We start from the raw sequence: 12,706 nt of genomic DNA on the forward strand, positions 1-12,706 counted from the left end.
ATATATATATATATATATATATATATATATATATATCATGCTCCTCGCACATTTGTTTACACGTTTATTCACGCTGCTCTCTCTCTCTCTCTCTCTCTCTCTCTCTCTCTCTCTCTCTCTCTCTCTCTCTCTCTCTCTCTCTCTCTTCTCTGCTCGTCCTTTATTGTATTCTTTCCTTCCCATTATTATATTCTCTTATTTATTAAACTTTTATTCTTTTTATTCTCGTCTTCCTACATAATAATAATTATTAATTTAATCATTAATTTATTCATCTTTAATTTATAGAATATATTGTGTATCTTATTTATAGAAGATATTGGGAATCTTATAAATAGAAAAAGTATTTAATTATATGTCTTTTTGTATGTACATGTATTGTATTTAATTATAGTTAAATAGAAAAAGAAAATAACTTATTGTTATGTATCTCATTTATGCTTTATAAAATAAAAATAAATAAATAAATTTATTTTGCAAAATCTTTTTTATAAAGCTTCTAAACTCACTTCTCTATGTTCACTTATACTCTTTGATGAAATTCCGAGTGTGGAGTTTACTGATTAGGCACGTGCAGATTACAAATTTGTTATATTAAGTAAAAGTTGATGGCACAAGCCGATAACAAAACTTGAATTTTCTCATTTTTTTCACTTTTTATATGAAATCGTAAACTCCACACTCCGGTATTATGTATACTTTAATTATGGAAAAGGATTTGTTAATACCTATAATAAACAAAAAGATTTTGCATACAACTAATATTCGCATTCTGTCGGTAAAAAGCACAGTCCGACATCCTCTTAACAAAAATTATTTAATTTGTTCTAATAATATCCATTTTTTATCTTTGTATAATTTCTTTTCATTTAAATAATATTTTTTAATAATTTAGATATTGTTTTTGATAAGAAAAATATATTTAATATTTATTATATTTACTAAATAAATATATTTTACTTAAGAATTTTAAAGATTTAAATATAAACAAAAGCGTTATTAAAATTCACCGAATAAATAGTTTTCTTGAATAAAATAAAATTTTTTACTATCAAATTATTTTTTTTCTCAATATGAAATGTTTAATATAATGTTTAATGTTCGAATATTTTTTTTACTCGAATACTTTTATATGCAGTATACATAAATGTAAAAAAAAAATTAAAGCATAGTATTATCTTAATATAATGCATTTTTCCTTATAACTTTTACATAAATATATAATATCAAAAGCGTGAAAAATCATTTAATTTATAACTTATTAAAGAAGAAAATTGTAAGAAAACATTTAATATATAACACATTAATAGGCTGTAAAAAAACATTTAACGCTGTCATGCATCAAGAATCGAGAAACGAACATCGCCCGTCGCTCGTATCGTTGGCTCGGTAAGAAAGAGAAAGACAGAAAACAGTATATCTGTCCTCTTCTGCTATCCGAAGTTAGTCGAAGCGTCGAGCTCGCACGTACGCTGTTGCGCTTGTGTGTGTTATCCCTCTATCTCGGTTGCATGTTGCTCGCGTCTCAATTCTGGCATCACTGCTTCTGAATAAAGTTCCCTTCCCCCTCCATAGTATAACTCCAAGATCTTTAATAGTCCTACCCTTTTTCTCCCTACCTTTCAATTTTTTCCTTTTTTATAATTTATATCATTATTTAAACACACACACACACACACTCACGCTATATATATTGTAAATTTCCAACCGGAATGTAAATTTTAGTTTCCCCAGTTAAAATTTAATTCCGGTTGATTTCCTCCGTATTTATTGCAACACCTACGAGAACAAAATTTTCCTTTACCTACCCATACACACACGAACACAATTACACATTAGAATTTAAGACAATGTATTTTATAAATAAATTGAACTAAATGTTTCAGTATTAAATTTTATCTTTTAAAAAATCATTTATTTTCATTTTTTTGACTAAATGTAACGTTAAATTTTAAATTCGGGTAATTTCTTAAACCGACTTCCTTCCTGTTATCCGAAATCGCACAAGGTCCTGTCCCGGGTAATAAGGATTCAGTTCCTTTACCCAAAAAGGACCGCCGAGCAAACGGCCTTTCAATAGAATAAGAGCGACCCTTCCGGTCGTTGACCTATCTGGGGTCCTAGTCTGTTCGTTCGACTCTAAGACAAGCATCATCTAGCGTTTATCTAGAGGTAAGCAGCTTACGCCCTCCCGCTGACTTTTCTTTCTGTTGAAATAAGAAGTTTTGACTTAATCAATGCGCCCTTTTATAGGAACTAGACACATTTATGAACGTTCTTTTTGGCGGTTTGCCTTACTGTAGCGCTATCACGCGTTCGTTTTCACCTTATTTTAATTCTTTCGGTTGATCTCGACTCGTGTACCGCTTTACTTTTCTGTGACCGCAAAGGAATAAATATATCTCGTTTCTGTTTAAGCATATATATACAAGTGTGGTAATTGAACCTCAACCCAACAGGTTATGGGCCCAGTGCTATATAGAAAAGAGAAAAATAAGAAACGAGTGTGCGTGAGTAAAAGAAGCTTAAACCTTGTCGTCTATAAAGTAACATTCTAGAAGGTCCACCATGTCTGTCATTGTCGGAACACAAAATATCGAAAAGTTAAACGATACCAATTATGAATCGTGGAAAATCCAAATAAAAAGTGTACTTGTATGCAACGAACTATGGAAATACACAAGTGGAGCTGAGATTCGTATAACTGAAAATAGTGACATGTGGACATCGAAAGACGAGAAAGCATTGGCACTGGTTCTATTGAGCATTTTGAAAAATCAGTTAAATCATATTAAAAAGGCAACAACATCACACGAGGCATGGGAAAAACTAAGGAGCATATATGAATCCAGGGGTCCGGTAAGAAAATCCGTCTTGTACAAACAATTATATCGCATGAAGAAAGAGCAAAGACAAAGCATGATGGAATACATGAATAGCTTCGTCGATAAAGTAGAACAATTAGAAGATGCAGGAATAAAATTACCGGAAGAATTAACGTCGATAATAATGTTGAATTTGTTACCGTCTGATTACGAAAATTTTTGTGTCGCTATGGAGTCACGGGATACCATACCAACGATCGATTTTCTCAAGACAAAACTTATTGAAGAGGAAGCACGACGCATCGATCAAGATGATTGCAAAAATCATAGTTCAGAAAACAACGCCTTAACGGCAAATAAAGGATACAATAAAAACACGAAAGACATTCATACAAGACACGTGAAAAACTACAAGTTTGCAGGAAAATGCTTTAAATGCAACAAAGTTGGACATAAATCAGCAGAATGCAAGAGTAAATCAAAACGTTATTTAGAAAATAATGCACAGGACGCTATGTTTGCATGTGCCCAATACACTGAACTACAAGAATCAATGCAGTGGTGTTTAGATAGTGGTGCAACAAGTCACATGTGTCATGATAAAAAGAGATTTCATGAGCTAGATACAAATAAGAAGTGCGACGTCTATACCGCTACAGAACATTCCGTTGAATCCGGTGGGATTGGTGACCTGAAAATGAGAGTGATGCTAAAAGACAGTAAAGTAAATGACATTAAATTAAAAGACGCAATGTTAGTACCGCGATTTAGAAATAATCTACTCTCGGTATCCCGCATGACCGATAATGGCTACACAGTGACGTTCAAAAAGAAATGTGCGTTAGTGAATCGACATGATGGCTCTACAGCGTTAATAGCTAAAAGACAAGGTCAGTTGTATGTTGTAGATGAAGCTGAACAATCACGGATTCTAACAGCACGTGACGTTAGAAATGACAATCTTCTACGCTGGCACCAAAGGTTCGGTTATTTGAACCTAGGAGATCTAACTAGGCTAAACTCCCAGGGGATGGTAATTGGCCTAAACTTAAAAAGTAATTCCAGAGAACTTAATTGCGAAATTTGCAACAAATGCAAGATTCATCAACTTCCCTATAAAAGTTCGACTAAAAGAGAAAAAGAAAGGCTCAGGCTAATACATTCTGATATATGCGGCCCTATGAATATCCCTTCATTAAGCGGGGCCAAATATTTTGTAACGTTCATAGACGACAAGTCCAGATACGTAGAAGTCGTAATATTAAAGAAACGAGCAGATGTAACAACAACCTTCAAAGCTTAAAAGGCGTGCGGAAAAAGAAACAGGTTGCCAAATAAAGAAAATCCGTACCGACAACGCAAAGGAATATTTATCCAGGAAATTCAATGACTTGCTTGAAGAAAAAGGAATCAAGAGACAATTAAGTGTCGAATACTGTCCTCAACAAAATGGCGTCGCTGAGCGTGCTAACAGAACCTCGGTAGAAATGGCACGCTGCATGTTGCTACAATCCGGAGTTCCCAGTAGTCTGTGGGCCGAAGCTGATAATACTGCGGCTTATATTCGTCACAGATGTCCAACAAAAATATTAGAAAACTTGACACCCATAGAAGCTTGGTCAACTGAAAAACCATATGTGAGCTTCATGCGTATATTCCGTAGCAAAGTCATAGCCCTTGAAAAGAAACCCTCTAGAGATAAGTTCGAACCAAAAGGAAAAGAATATATATTAGTTGGTTATTCACAGGAATCCAAAGCCTATAGATTGTGGATTCCCGGTACAAAAACGGTACTGAAGAGACGTGACGTACGATTCATTAAAGACTTAGAGAGTAAAACAAGCGACACAGAGGAAAACTTTAGAGATTTATTAAACCCAATTTGGCATAAATCAACAGAATTATCAGAAACTAAGCCAAAGAAATCGACCGTTCATGGAATAAAGGAAGAAATAAGCAACGACATAAACTCCGAACAAGAATCGAATGAAGAAAACGAAGAGGAGAGGGAAGAAGAACAAATCGACACTCCAACAACTTCAAGAAGAGCTCCGGTCGACCAAAATTACTAAAAACTGGGGCAGACCAAGAAAACTATACCACGAAATGAGATACGGAGAAGAAACATCAAGCGAGCCGTTGAGTATAGAAGAAATAGAAAATAGAACCGACAAACGAGCATGACTAGACGCTATGCAATCGGAGTACGATTCTCTAATGAAGTACAAAACGTGGGAACTCGTGCCACGACCCGCAGTCAAGAAAGTATTATCTAATCGAAGGGTATTTAAAATAAAAAAGAAGCAAGACGGATCAATAGACAAATACAAAGCACGTTTAGTGGTGCGTGGCTGCGAACAAAAATAAGGCGTGGATTACGAGGAAATTTTTGCACCTGTGGCAAGATACGAGACAATACGTGCTTTTCTTGCCGGATGCGTTCAGGAGGAGATGCACGTACATCAGATGGATGTTGTGACGGCTTATATATAAGGCGACCTACCAGACGAAGTTTATATGGAGCAGCCTGAAGCTTTTGAAGTTCAAGGACAAGAAGATAGGGTTTGTCTACTAAAGAGACCACTCTATGGTTTGAAACAAGCAGGTCGATGCTGGTATGAAAAACTAGATACTTATCTGAAAAATATAAATATAATAAACAGTGACGTGGATTCTTGCGTTTATGTAAGTATCAGTAAAAATGACAGAGTAATCGTTATAGTTTACGTAGACGACTTACTTGTAGCATCCAAAAACATTCACAAATTACAAAAACTAAAGGAAACCTTAAGGAATAAATTTCAGATGAACGATTTGGGTCCCGTGCATGACATCCTTAGAATAAATATAGAAAGAGACGGACCTACAGGAAAAATAAAATTAACACAACGGAAATACATTGCAGATATGTTGCGAACGTTTAAGATGGAACATTGAAAACCGATATCGACCCCACTCAAACCAAATCAGAAATTAACAAAAAGAATGGGATCAAGCACAGAGGAAGTAAAAGCTAATATGAAACATAAACCATATAGAGAATTAATAGGAAGCTTAATTTATTTGGCGAATGCGACACGTCCGGATCTGGCATTCGCTGCTAGTGCATTAAGTCGCTTCTGCACGGATCCAGAAGAGGCCCATTGGAAACTTGCAAAAAGAGTACTTCGATATTTACAACACACTGCTGGTTACGGTATAACATACACTAAAGATTGTAAGGAGATGCAAGCTTATGTGGATTCAGATTGGGCTGGCGATGTGGAAGATCGCAAATCATGTAGTAGTAATGTAGTTATGCTAGCCAATGGCCTACTAAGCTGGAACTCAAAGAAACAAAAATCCGTTGCTCTATCTACGATGGAGGCCGAATATGTAGCCATCTCTGAAGTGTGTAAAGAAATAGTATACTTAAGACGTTTGTTAGAACACATAGGTTTCAAGTCTTGCATAACAGACGCAACGGAAGTATCCTGCGATAACCAAAGTGGGATAGAGTTAAATAAAAATCACATGTTTCACGGCCGAAGTAAACATATCGATATTAAGTATCATTTTTCGCGAGAAATTAGGGATAAAAGTGAAATTAGTGTAAATTACTGAGTGGCCTTCACTTGGACACAGTACAATTGGACACGGTGCAAATGGACACGTTACAAATGGACACGAGATTGTGCACACGGTTCAATTGGACACAGTGCATTTGGACACAGTAATTTTGGATACAGTAGCTTTTGGACACATAAGAAAATACGCATCGTTTATTTGCCCACTGTTCGTTTGGACACCGTTCATTTGCCCACCGTTCGTTTGGACACCGTTCGTTTGGACACCGTTCATTTGTACACAGAAACATGCGCACTGTTTGTTTGAATATGTAACAGATGGAGAGAAATAAAAATCATTTTGGGAAAATATAATCAGTATTCTTATAACATTTTATACTGTTAAATCTGTGTAAAATATGAAATCGTGAAAAGGTGATACATTTGAAGGTTATAATTGTAACGCGGTCACCTCGCTCGACGCTCGGATCGGCTCGTCGGTGTCCGAGTTCGAGAGGAGGGGAGACTCAAGCTTACGAAACACAATAGAAGTAGAAAAGATAGTTTATTTAAATAAAGATATGTACAAAGTAGCGTGCAGGGCCAGGCGATGTTGGTCAGCGTGCGGTCGGCAGAAAGCTGGTGTCAGGTGCGGGTGTGCAAGGCGGTATGCGACGAGAAACGCAAGGCGGTACGCTGCGAGAAACGCAAAGCGGTACGCGGCAAGAAACGCGGCTTAATCGCGATGGTGCGGCTTTATTTACAGACGAACTTAAGATTACGGCGCGGTTATAACTAGCAGGCTCTTAGGTCTAGCAGGCTTATTTCTAGCGGACTTATTATTAACAGGCTTTTACTACGACGCGGTTAGAACTAGCGGACTTATGACTAACGGTCTTAAGGCTACGACGCGATATCTACAGGTGGCTTATTACTACGTTAGACTACGGTTAGACTAGGTAGGTGGGTATTGCCGACAGGCCCGAGTGTCACGTCGGGTCCGGCCTTGGCAACGGAAACCGGCGAAACCCGGTAGGGCTGAGCGAAACCTCAGCCCGGGTAGGTGCTAGGAGCCGGCGAAACCCGACAGGGCTAAGAGAAACCTTAGCCCGTGGAGCGGTGACAGGAGCCGGCGAAACCCGACAGAGCTAAGAGAAACCTTAGCCCGAGGAGCGGTGACAGGAGCCGGCGAAACCCGACAGGGCTAAGAGAAACCTTAGCCCGAGGAGCGGTGACAGGAGCCGGCGAAACCCGACAGGGCTAAGAGAAACCTTAGCCCGAGGAGGTAGTAGGTACTGGTCAGGTCGGTGTCGGGAGCTGGATGTCGGGATAGGATCTGGTCTCGATGCCTCGGCCGGCCGGGCTTATATACCCGGCCGGGGCCTCCCACTATACCGTCGGCCGGGAGTGGGGTCGATTCCGCGTGGGGAACCGCGAGCGAGATACGGCGTGTCGAGAGCGAGAGCGCATGCCCGGCGAGATAGCGCGCCTAGTGTGAGCGGGATGGTGCGTGTGGCATGCGAGCGAGAGAGCGTGCGCGGTGGTTGTGCGAGCGGGATAGGTAGAGTAGGGTAGAGTAAGCGAGGCAGATATGTTATGGTATGTACATATATATATTTCGCCGTAGTAACGGCCCTGCCGTTACATAATATCTGTCAAAATCAAATATATTCATACTTATATATCTCTCTAATTGAAAGATACTGATGTCATTAATTTTACATTGCTTTTAGCACTTCGTTTAGCCTTTCGCATATTTGGATATCATATTGTGAAGAGACAGATAAAAGATGATATAATTTGGGTATAAGGATGGGTGTAAAAAATTTATCGGGACATAAAAAGAAATTATATAGTTTTATTCATTCGATAGAAAAGATGTGTTATTCTTGACCAACTTTTATTTTGTAACTGTTTTACGGATAACAGCATTGGTATTACATATTTAGATGTTATAAAGAATGAATATTTTACGATATTTATACCACCATTAAAAAAAATGTAACATTCGTAGAGCGCTTGGCATTATAATTGAAGTAGTTTAAAAAAGAATTAAAGTATTTTCGGCACCACATACATTATTTGACAAAGTAAAATCTCTATATGTTAATTGAATCATATGTAATGAATTAAAGTAATTGGAAAAACTATAATTACTATAATAGTATGTATTTTGAAAGATACAAACGATTACGGTAATTATTTACTATAACGGACCCAGCTCCAATCACGTTGACCTTGATATATGTTGTCAAGGACTTGATCCTGAATAACTTTTTCTTATAACTTAATCGGCGGTCTCTTATAATTTTTGAGATATTTAAAGTTTAAGTTGGATTCGAAACCAAAATTTGATTTAAGTTATACGACGTAATCCACACCAAATTTTTGTTTTAAATAAGAAGTAGGTTTGGGTTAGGTTATATCTTCCGGAAGTGGAGCCCCCTCGCAGGGGGGGCGGAACCCACTGTATCCATGCATATACTTTACAATGCAAAACGAAGTTCAGCCCAGAATTGTTGTGTGAATGGGAAAGTGTATGCGTGGATGCAGTGGGTTCCGTCCCCCCTGCGGGGGGACTCCACTTCCGCAAGATATAACCTAACCCAAACCTATTTCTGATTTAAAACTAGACCCTCATGCAGGAATCCACACACAAAACATAGAATGCATATGGCGTGATATTTGAAGTGGAATACCAAAATATGGAACTCGTGATTATCATTACATACATTATTTGGCTGAGTTTATATTTAAACGTAAATATCAATATTGTGAACGAATACGTAATTTTTTTGAAATAATGGCAACATTGTATCCCTTAAATGAAAACAGTACATTTGCAACTGTAGAATAAATAAAATTTTTGATTCCTATGTGTACTGATTTTTTCTAATATTATATTAATTATGTAAAGACCTTGTTTCACATTTAAATCAGGGTTCTGATGCAGATGGACCTTGTTTCTTGCGTGGAAATTACAAACTTATGTAAAAATTAATATTTTATTTTTCAAACTTTATTTGTTAATAACTTTTTAATAAACAACGACCGCCGATTAAGTTATAAGGAAAAGTTACTTAGGATTATGTCCTTGACAACATATCAAGGTCAACGTGATTGGAGCTGGGTCCGTTATAGTAAATAATTACCACGATTACTCTAAAACATGAACAGGAAACAAATGAAAAATTTGTTGTTATCAATAAACTTGTAGCGAAATGTTCGAAACGGTCGGACAAAACAAATAATACGCATCATTATAGCAATGACATTCTGTCTGTGTTATAAGAATACTGATTATATTTTCCCAAAATGATTTTTATTTCTCTCCATCTGTTACATATTCAAACAAACAGTGCGCATGTTTCTGTGTACAAATGAACGGTGTCCAAACGAACGGTGGGCAAATGAACGATGTCCAAATGAACGGTGGGCAAATGAACGGTGTCCAAACGAACGGTGGGCAAATAACGATGTCCAAACGAACGATGTCCAAATGAACGGTGCGCGTCTTTCTGTGTCCAAACGAACGGTGTCCAAATGAACAGTGTCCAAGTGAGCGGTGTCCAAGTAAACGATGCGTATTTTCTTACGTGTCCAAAAGCTACTGTATCCAAAATTACTGTGTCCAAATGCACTGTGTCCAATTGAACCGTGTGCAAAATCTCGTGTCCATTTGTAACGTGTCCATTTGCACCGTGTCCAATTGTACTGTGTCCAAGTGAAGGCCACTCGAATCAACATGCCTACAGAATGGGCTACTCTATGGAGACGGCGCTCCACTCGCTGGTCCCAAATTGAGAGAGATCTCGTGGAGGGTAGCTATGCGGTGGGGACCTTTCTAGAGAGTGCCTTCAACAACACCCCTTACGAGGTGGTTTGCAGGGAGGCAACGTTGCGGGGCGTTCCACACAGGCTGGTACATTGGATCAGATGTATGCTCCGGCGGCGGGTTGTAACGACGCTCGACGCTGTCAGTGTCGGCGGCTGGGTGGATCGAGGGTGCCCGCAGGACGAAGTGCTCCTCCACTTCTTTGGTACTTAGTAGTCGATGGATTACTCAGCAAACTTAATGATAAGGATTTCTTTGTGCAGAGATACACCGACGATCTGGCGATTATCGTGCTAGAACCTTTTCTGGACACGTTCCTGGAACTCACGCAGAGTGCTCTTGAAACGATGGTAGTGTGACCGCACTGGCCTTTCGATCAATCCCCGGAAGACGGAGCTGGTTATATTCACTCGCAGATACAAGCTGGGCACTGTAATGAGGCCCACCTTGGGAGGCATCAGGCTGACATCGGCTCTGCGCTGCGCAGAACGCACAGGTACGCGGTTCGCGCTTGTGTGCGTTATCCCTTCCATTGCTGACCCGTGAGCCGCGGGACCCGTTTCTGGCATCACTATGTGCCACACGGTCGTCGCCGTTGCTGCATCGGCGGCTTATCGTCTAAGTTGTGAGGGAGAATGGAGAGCCGGCACCAGGTACACTAAACTTTCCGACGGGGTCCTTTCTCGTCCTATCTTCTATATGGGACAAAATGCCAGCCATTTGTGCCCTGAAGGCGCCACTCAAAGTGTGCTTTCCGGAGCGAGAAAATTGGCTTAGGCCGCAGGGTCCGCTGCTGAAGAATGGGCTCATTCTTTTTACGGATGGGTCCAGGATCGGCCTGGGCTCAGGGCCAGGCGTTTACTGCCGAGGGAGAAGGATTAGTGAATCCATCCCATTTAGTGAATTTGCTACGGTCTTCCAAGCTCAGATAGTGGTGATATTGTGCTGTGCACAGGGACATCTCGCTAACAAAGGGCTAGCGCATCAGCATCTGCTCGGACAGCCAGGCGGCTCTGTAGACTCTTAGTACTTCGGTTACACCTCCAAACTAGTCTGGGAGTGCAGAGGCACTGAAAGAACTTGCGAGGGACAACGAGGTTGCTCTGATTTGGGTGCCTGGGCACTCTGGTATTAAGGGCAATGAGGCGGCCGACCAGCTTGCTAAAGCTGGTTGGGAAACTGTGTTGGTGGGACCGGAGCCGGCGGTCGGAATCCCTCACAGCCTAGGCAAGGGGGAGATTGATCGCTGGCTGCGGAACCGGCATTTGGTCTCCTGGAGGGGCGCGGCAAGGTGCAGGCAGGCGAAGGCTCTCCTTGGAGATTCTTTGAGAAAGAGCCTCGCCAGCGGCATCAAAAAACTAAGTAGACGAAAGGCCGGGCTAGTGACTCGCATTTTCACGGGGCACGGCATTCTCAATTACCATCTGCAGAAATTGGGCATCAGTACGACTACAGGAAATGTGACGCACCGGAGGAAACCAGCCTCCATGTGCTGTGTGATTGCCCGGCCTATGCCAGGGTCAGACTGGAACTGCTGGGCTCTGCTTTCCTGGAGCCCGAGTAGGTAGGTGATTTCCCAGGCAGGGCTCTCCTCTTGGAGGAGATTGGATCTGAAATGAGGGGTCGCTTATCGGAGAGGCACAAGGGACTTTGTCTGCGTGCCGTAGGTGGAGCTTTGCCATGGACCGCCCTCCGTTTTTAGCAGTATTAAGATCGCAAAATATTTTACGATTTCAAAATCGGTATCATATTTTTAAGTTACATATATGTAACTTACACGTAGTTGTAACGTACATGTAGTTACATATATGTAACTTAAAAATATATATGTCATTACATATGTAAATATATGTGTAAAAATATATGTTAAGTTACACATATGTAACTTACAGACAACATAAAAAGGCCAAAAAGACATCTTAAAGATGTCTAAAGAACGATAATACGTCTTCAAGTCGTTTTTAGACCGTTTTAGATTTTTAATGTGTTGTCTAGGACAATGCTCGGAAATAGATGCCCTTTTCGGAGCGATATCTGAGGCGCCGTCTGCGGTTCCCCTACTACCGTTCGAGGCTCGACGGCCCAGCCGCCCATCGCGCGTGCAACGCTATGCCTCAGGAGCGTCTCTATATAAAAAATATGCTGAAATCGTACCTTCTGCCAAATCGTCTTTTAAATTTGCCTTGCTAGATAATTTTTATAAATTTCTATTATTAATATATTATATATGTAATCTATTACGTACATATATATTATATGTTATAATAATATATTTTAGAAACAGTATTACAAGTATATAAAAAAATCCCAATTTGTACGTTAAAAAAGTTTAATATTTAATCTTAAAAAAATAACAAAAAGAATTTTTCCTTGAAAAATAATTTTCATAAACACTAAAAAATGATTTTCCTCTAAAAAATAACTCTAAAAGATAAAAACCTTTAAAAAATCAAAAATCAAAACTAAATATAAAATCAAGTTAACTAGTTAAGTACATAGAA

At 39.4% G+C, this 12,706-nt stretch overlaps 1 protein-coding gene across 1 annotated transcript; it reads left to right on the forward strand.

Annotated features, from left to right (window-relative positions):
* The first annotated feature begins 5,810 nt into the window (after positions 1 to 5,810).
* LOC138933573 (uncharacterized) lies at positions 5,811 to 6,428 on the forward strand. Its single transcript, XM_070296392.1, has one exon. It carries the CDS (start codon positions 5,811 to 5,813, stop codon positions 6,426 to 6,428), a length of 618 nt encoding a protein of 205 aa, XP_070152493.1.
* Positions 6,429 to 12,706: the final 6,278 nt, after the last annotated feature.

Source organism: Polyergus mexicanus, unplaced genomic scaffold (genome assembly GCF_030449975.1).
Source record: "Polyergus mexicanus isolate NDT 795.1 unplaced genomic scaffold, iyPolMexi1.0 SCAF_5, whole genome shotgun sequence".
Taxonomy (NCBI): Eukaryota; Metazoa; Arthropoda; class Insecta; order Hymenoptera; family Formicidae; genus Polyergus; species Polyergus mexicanus.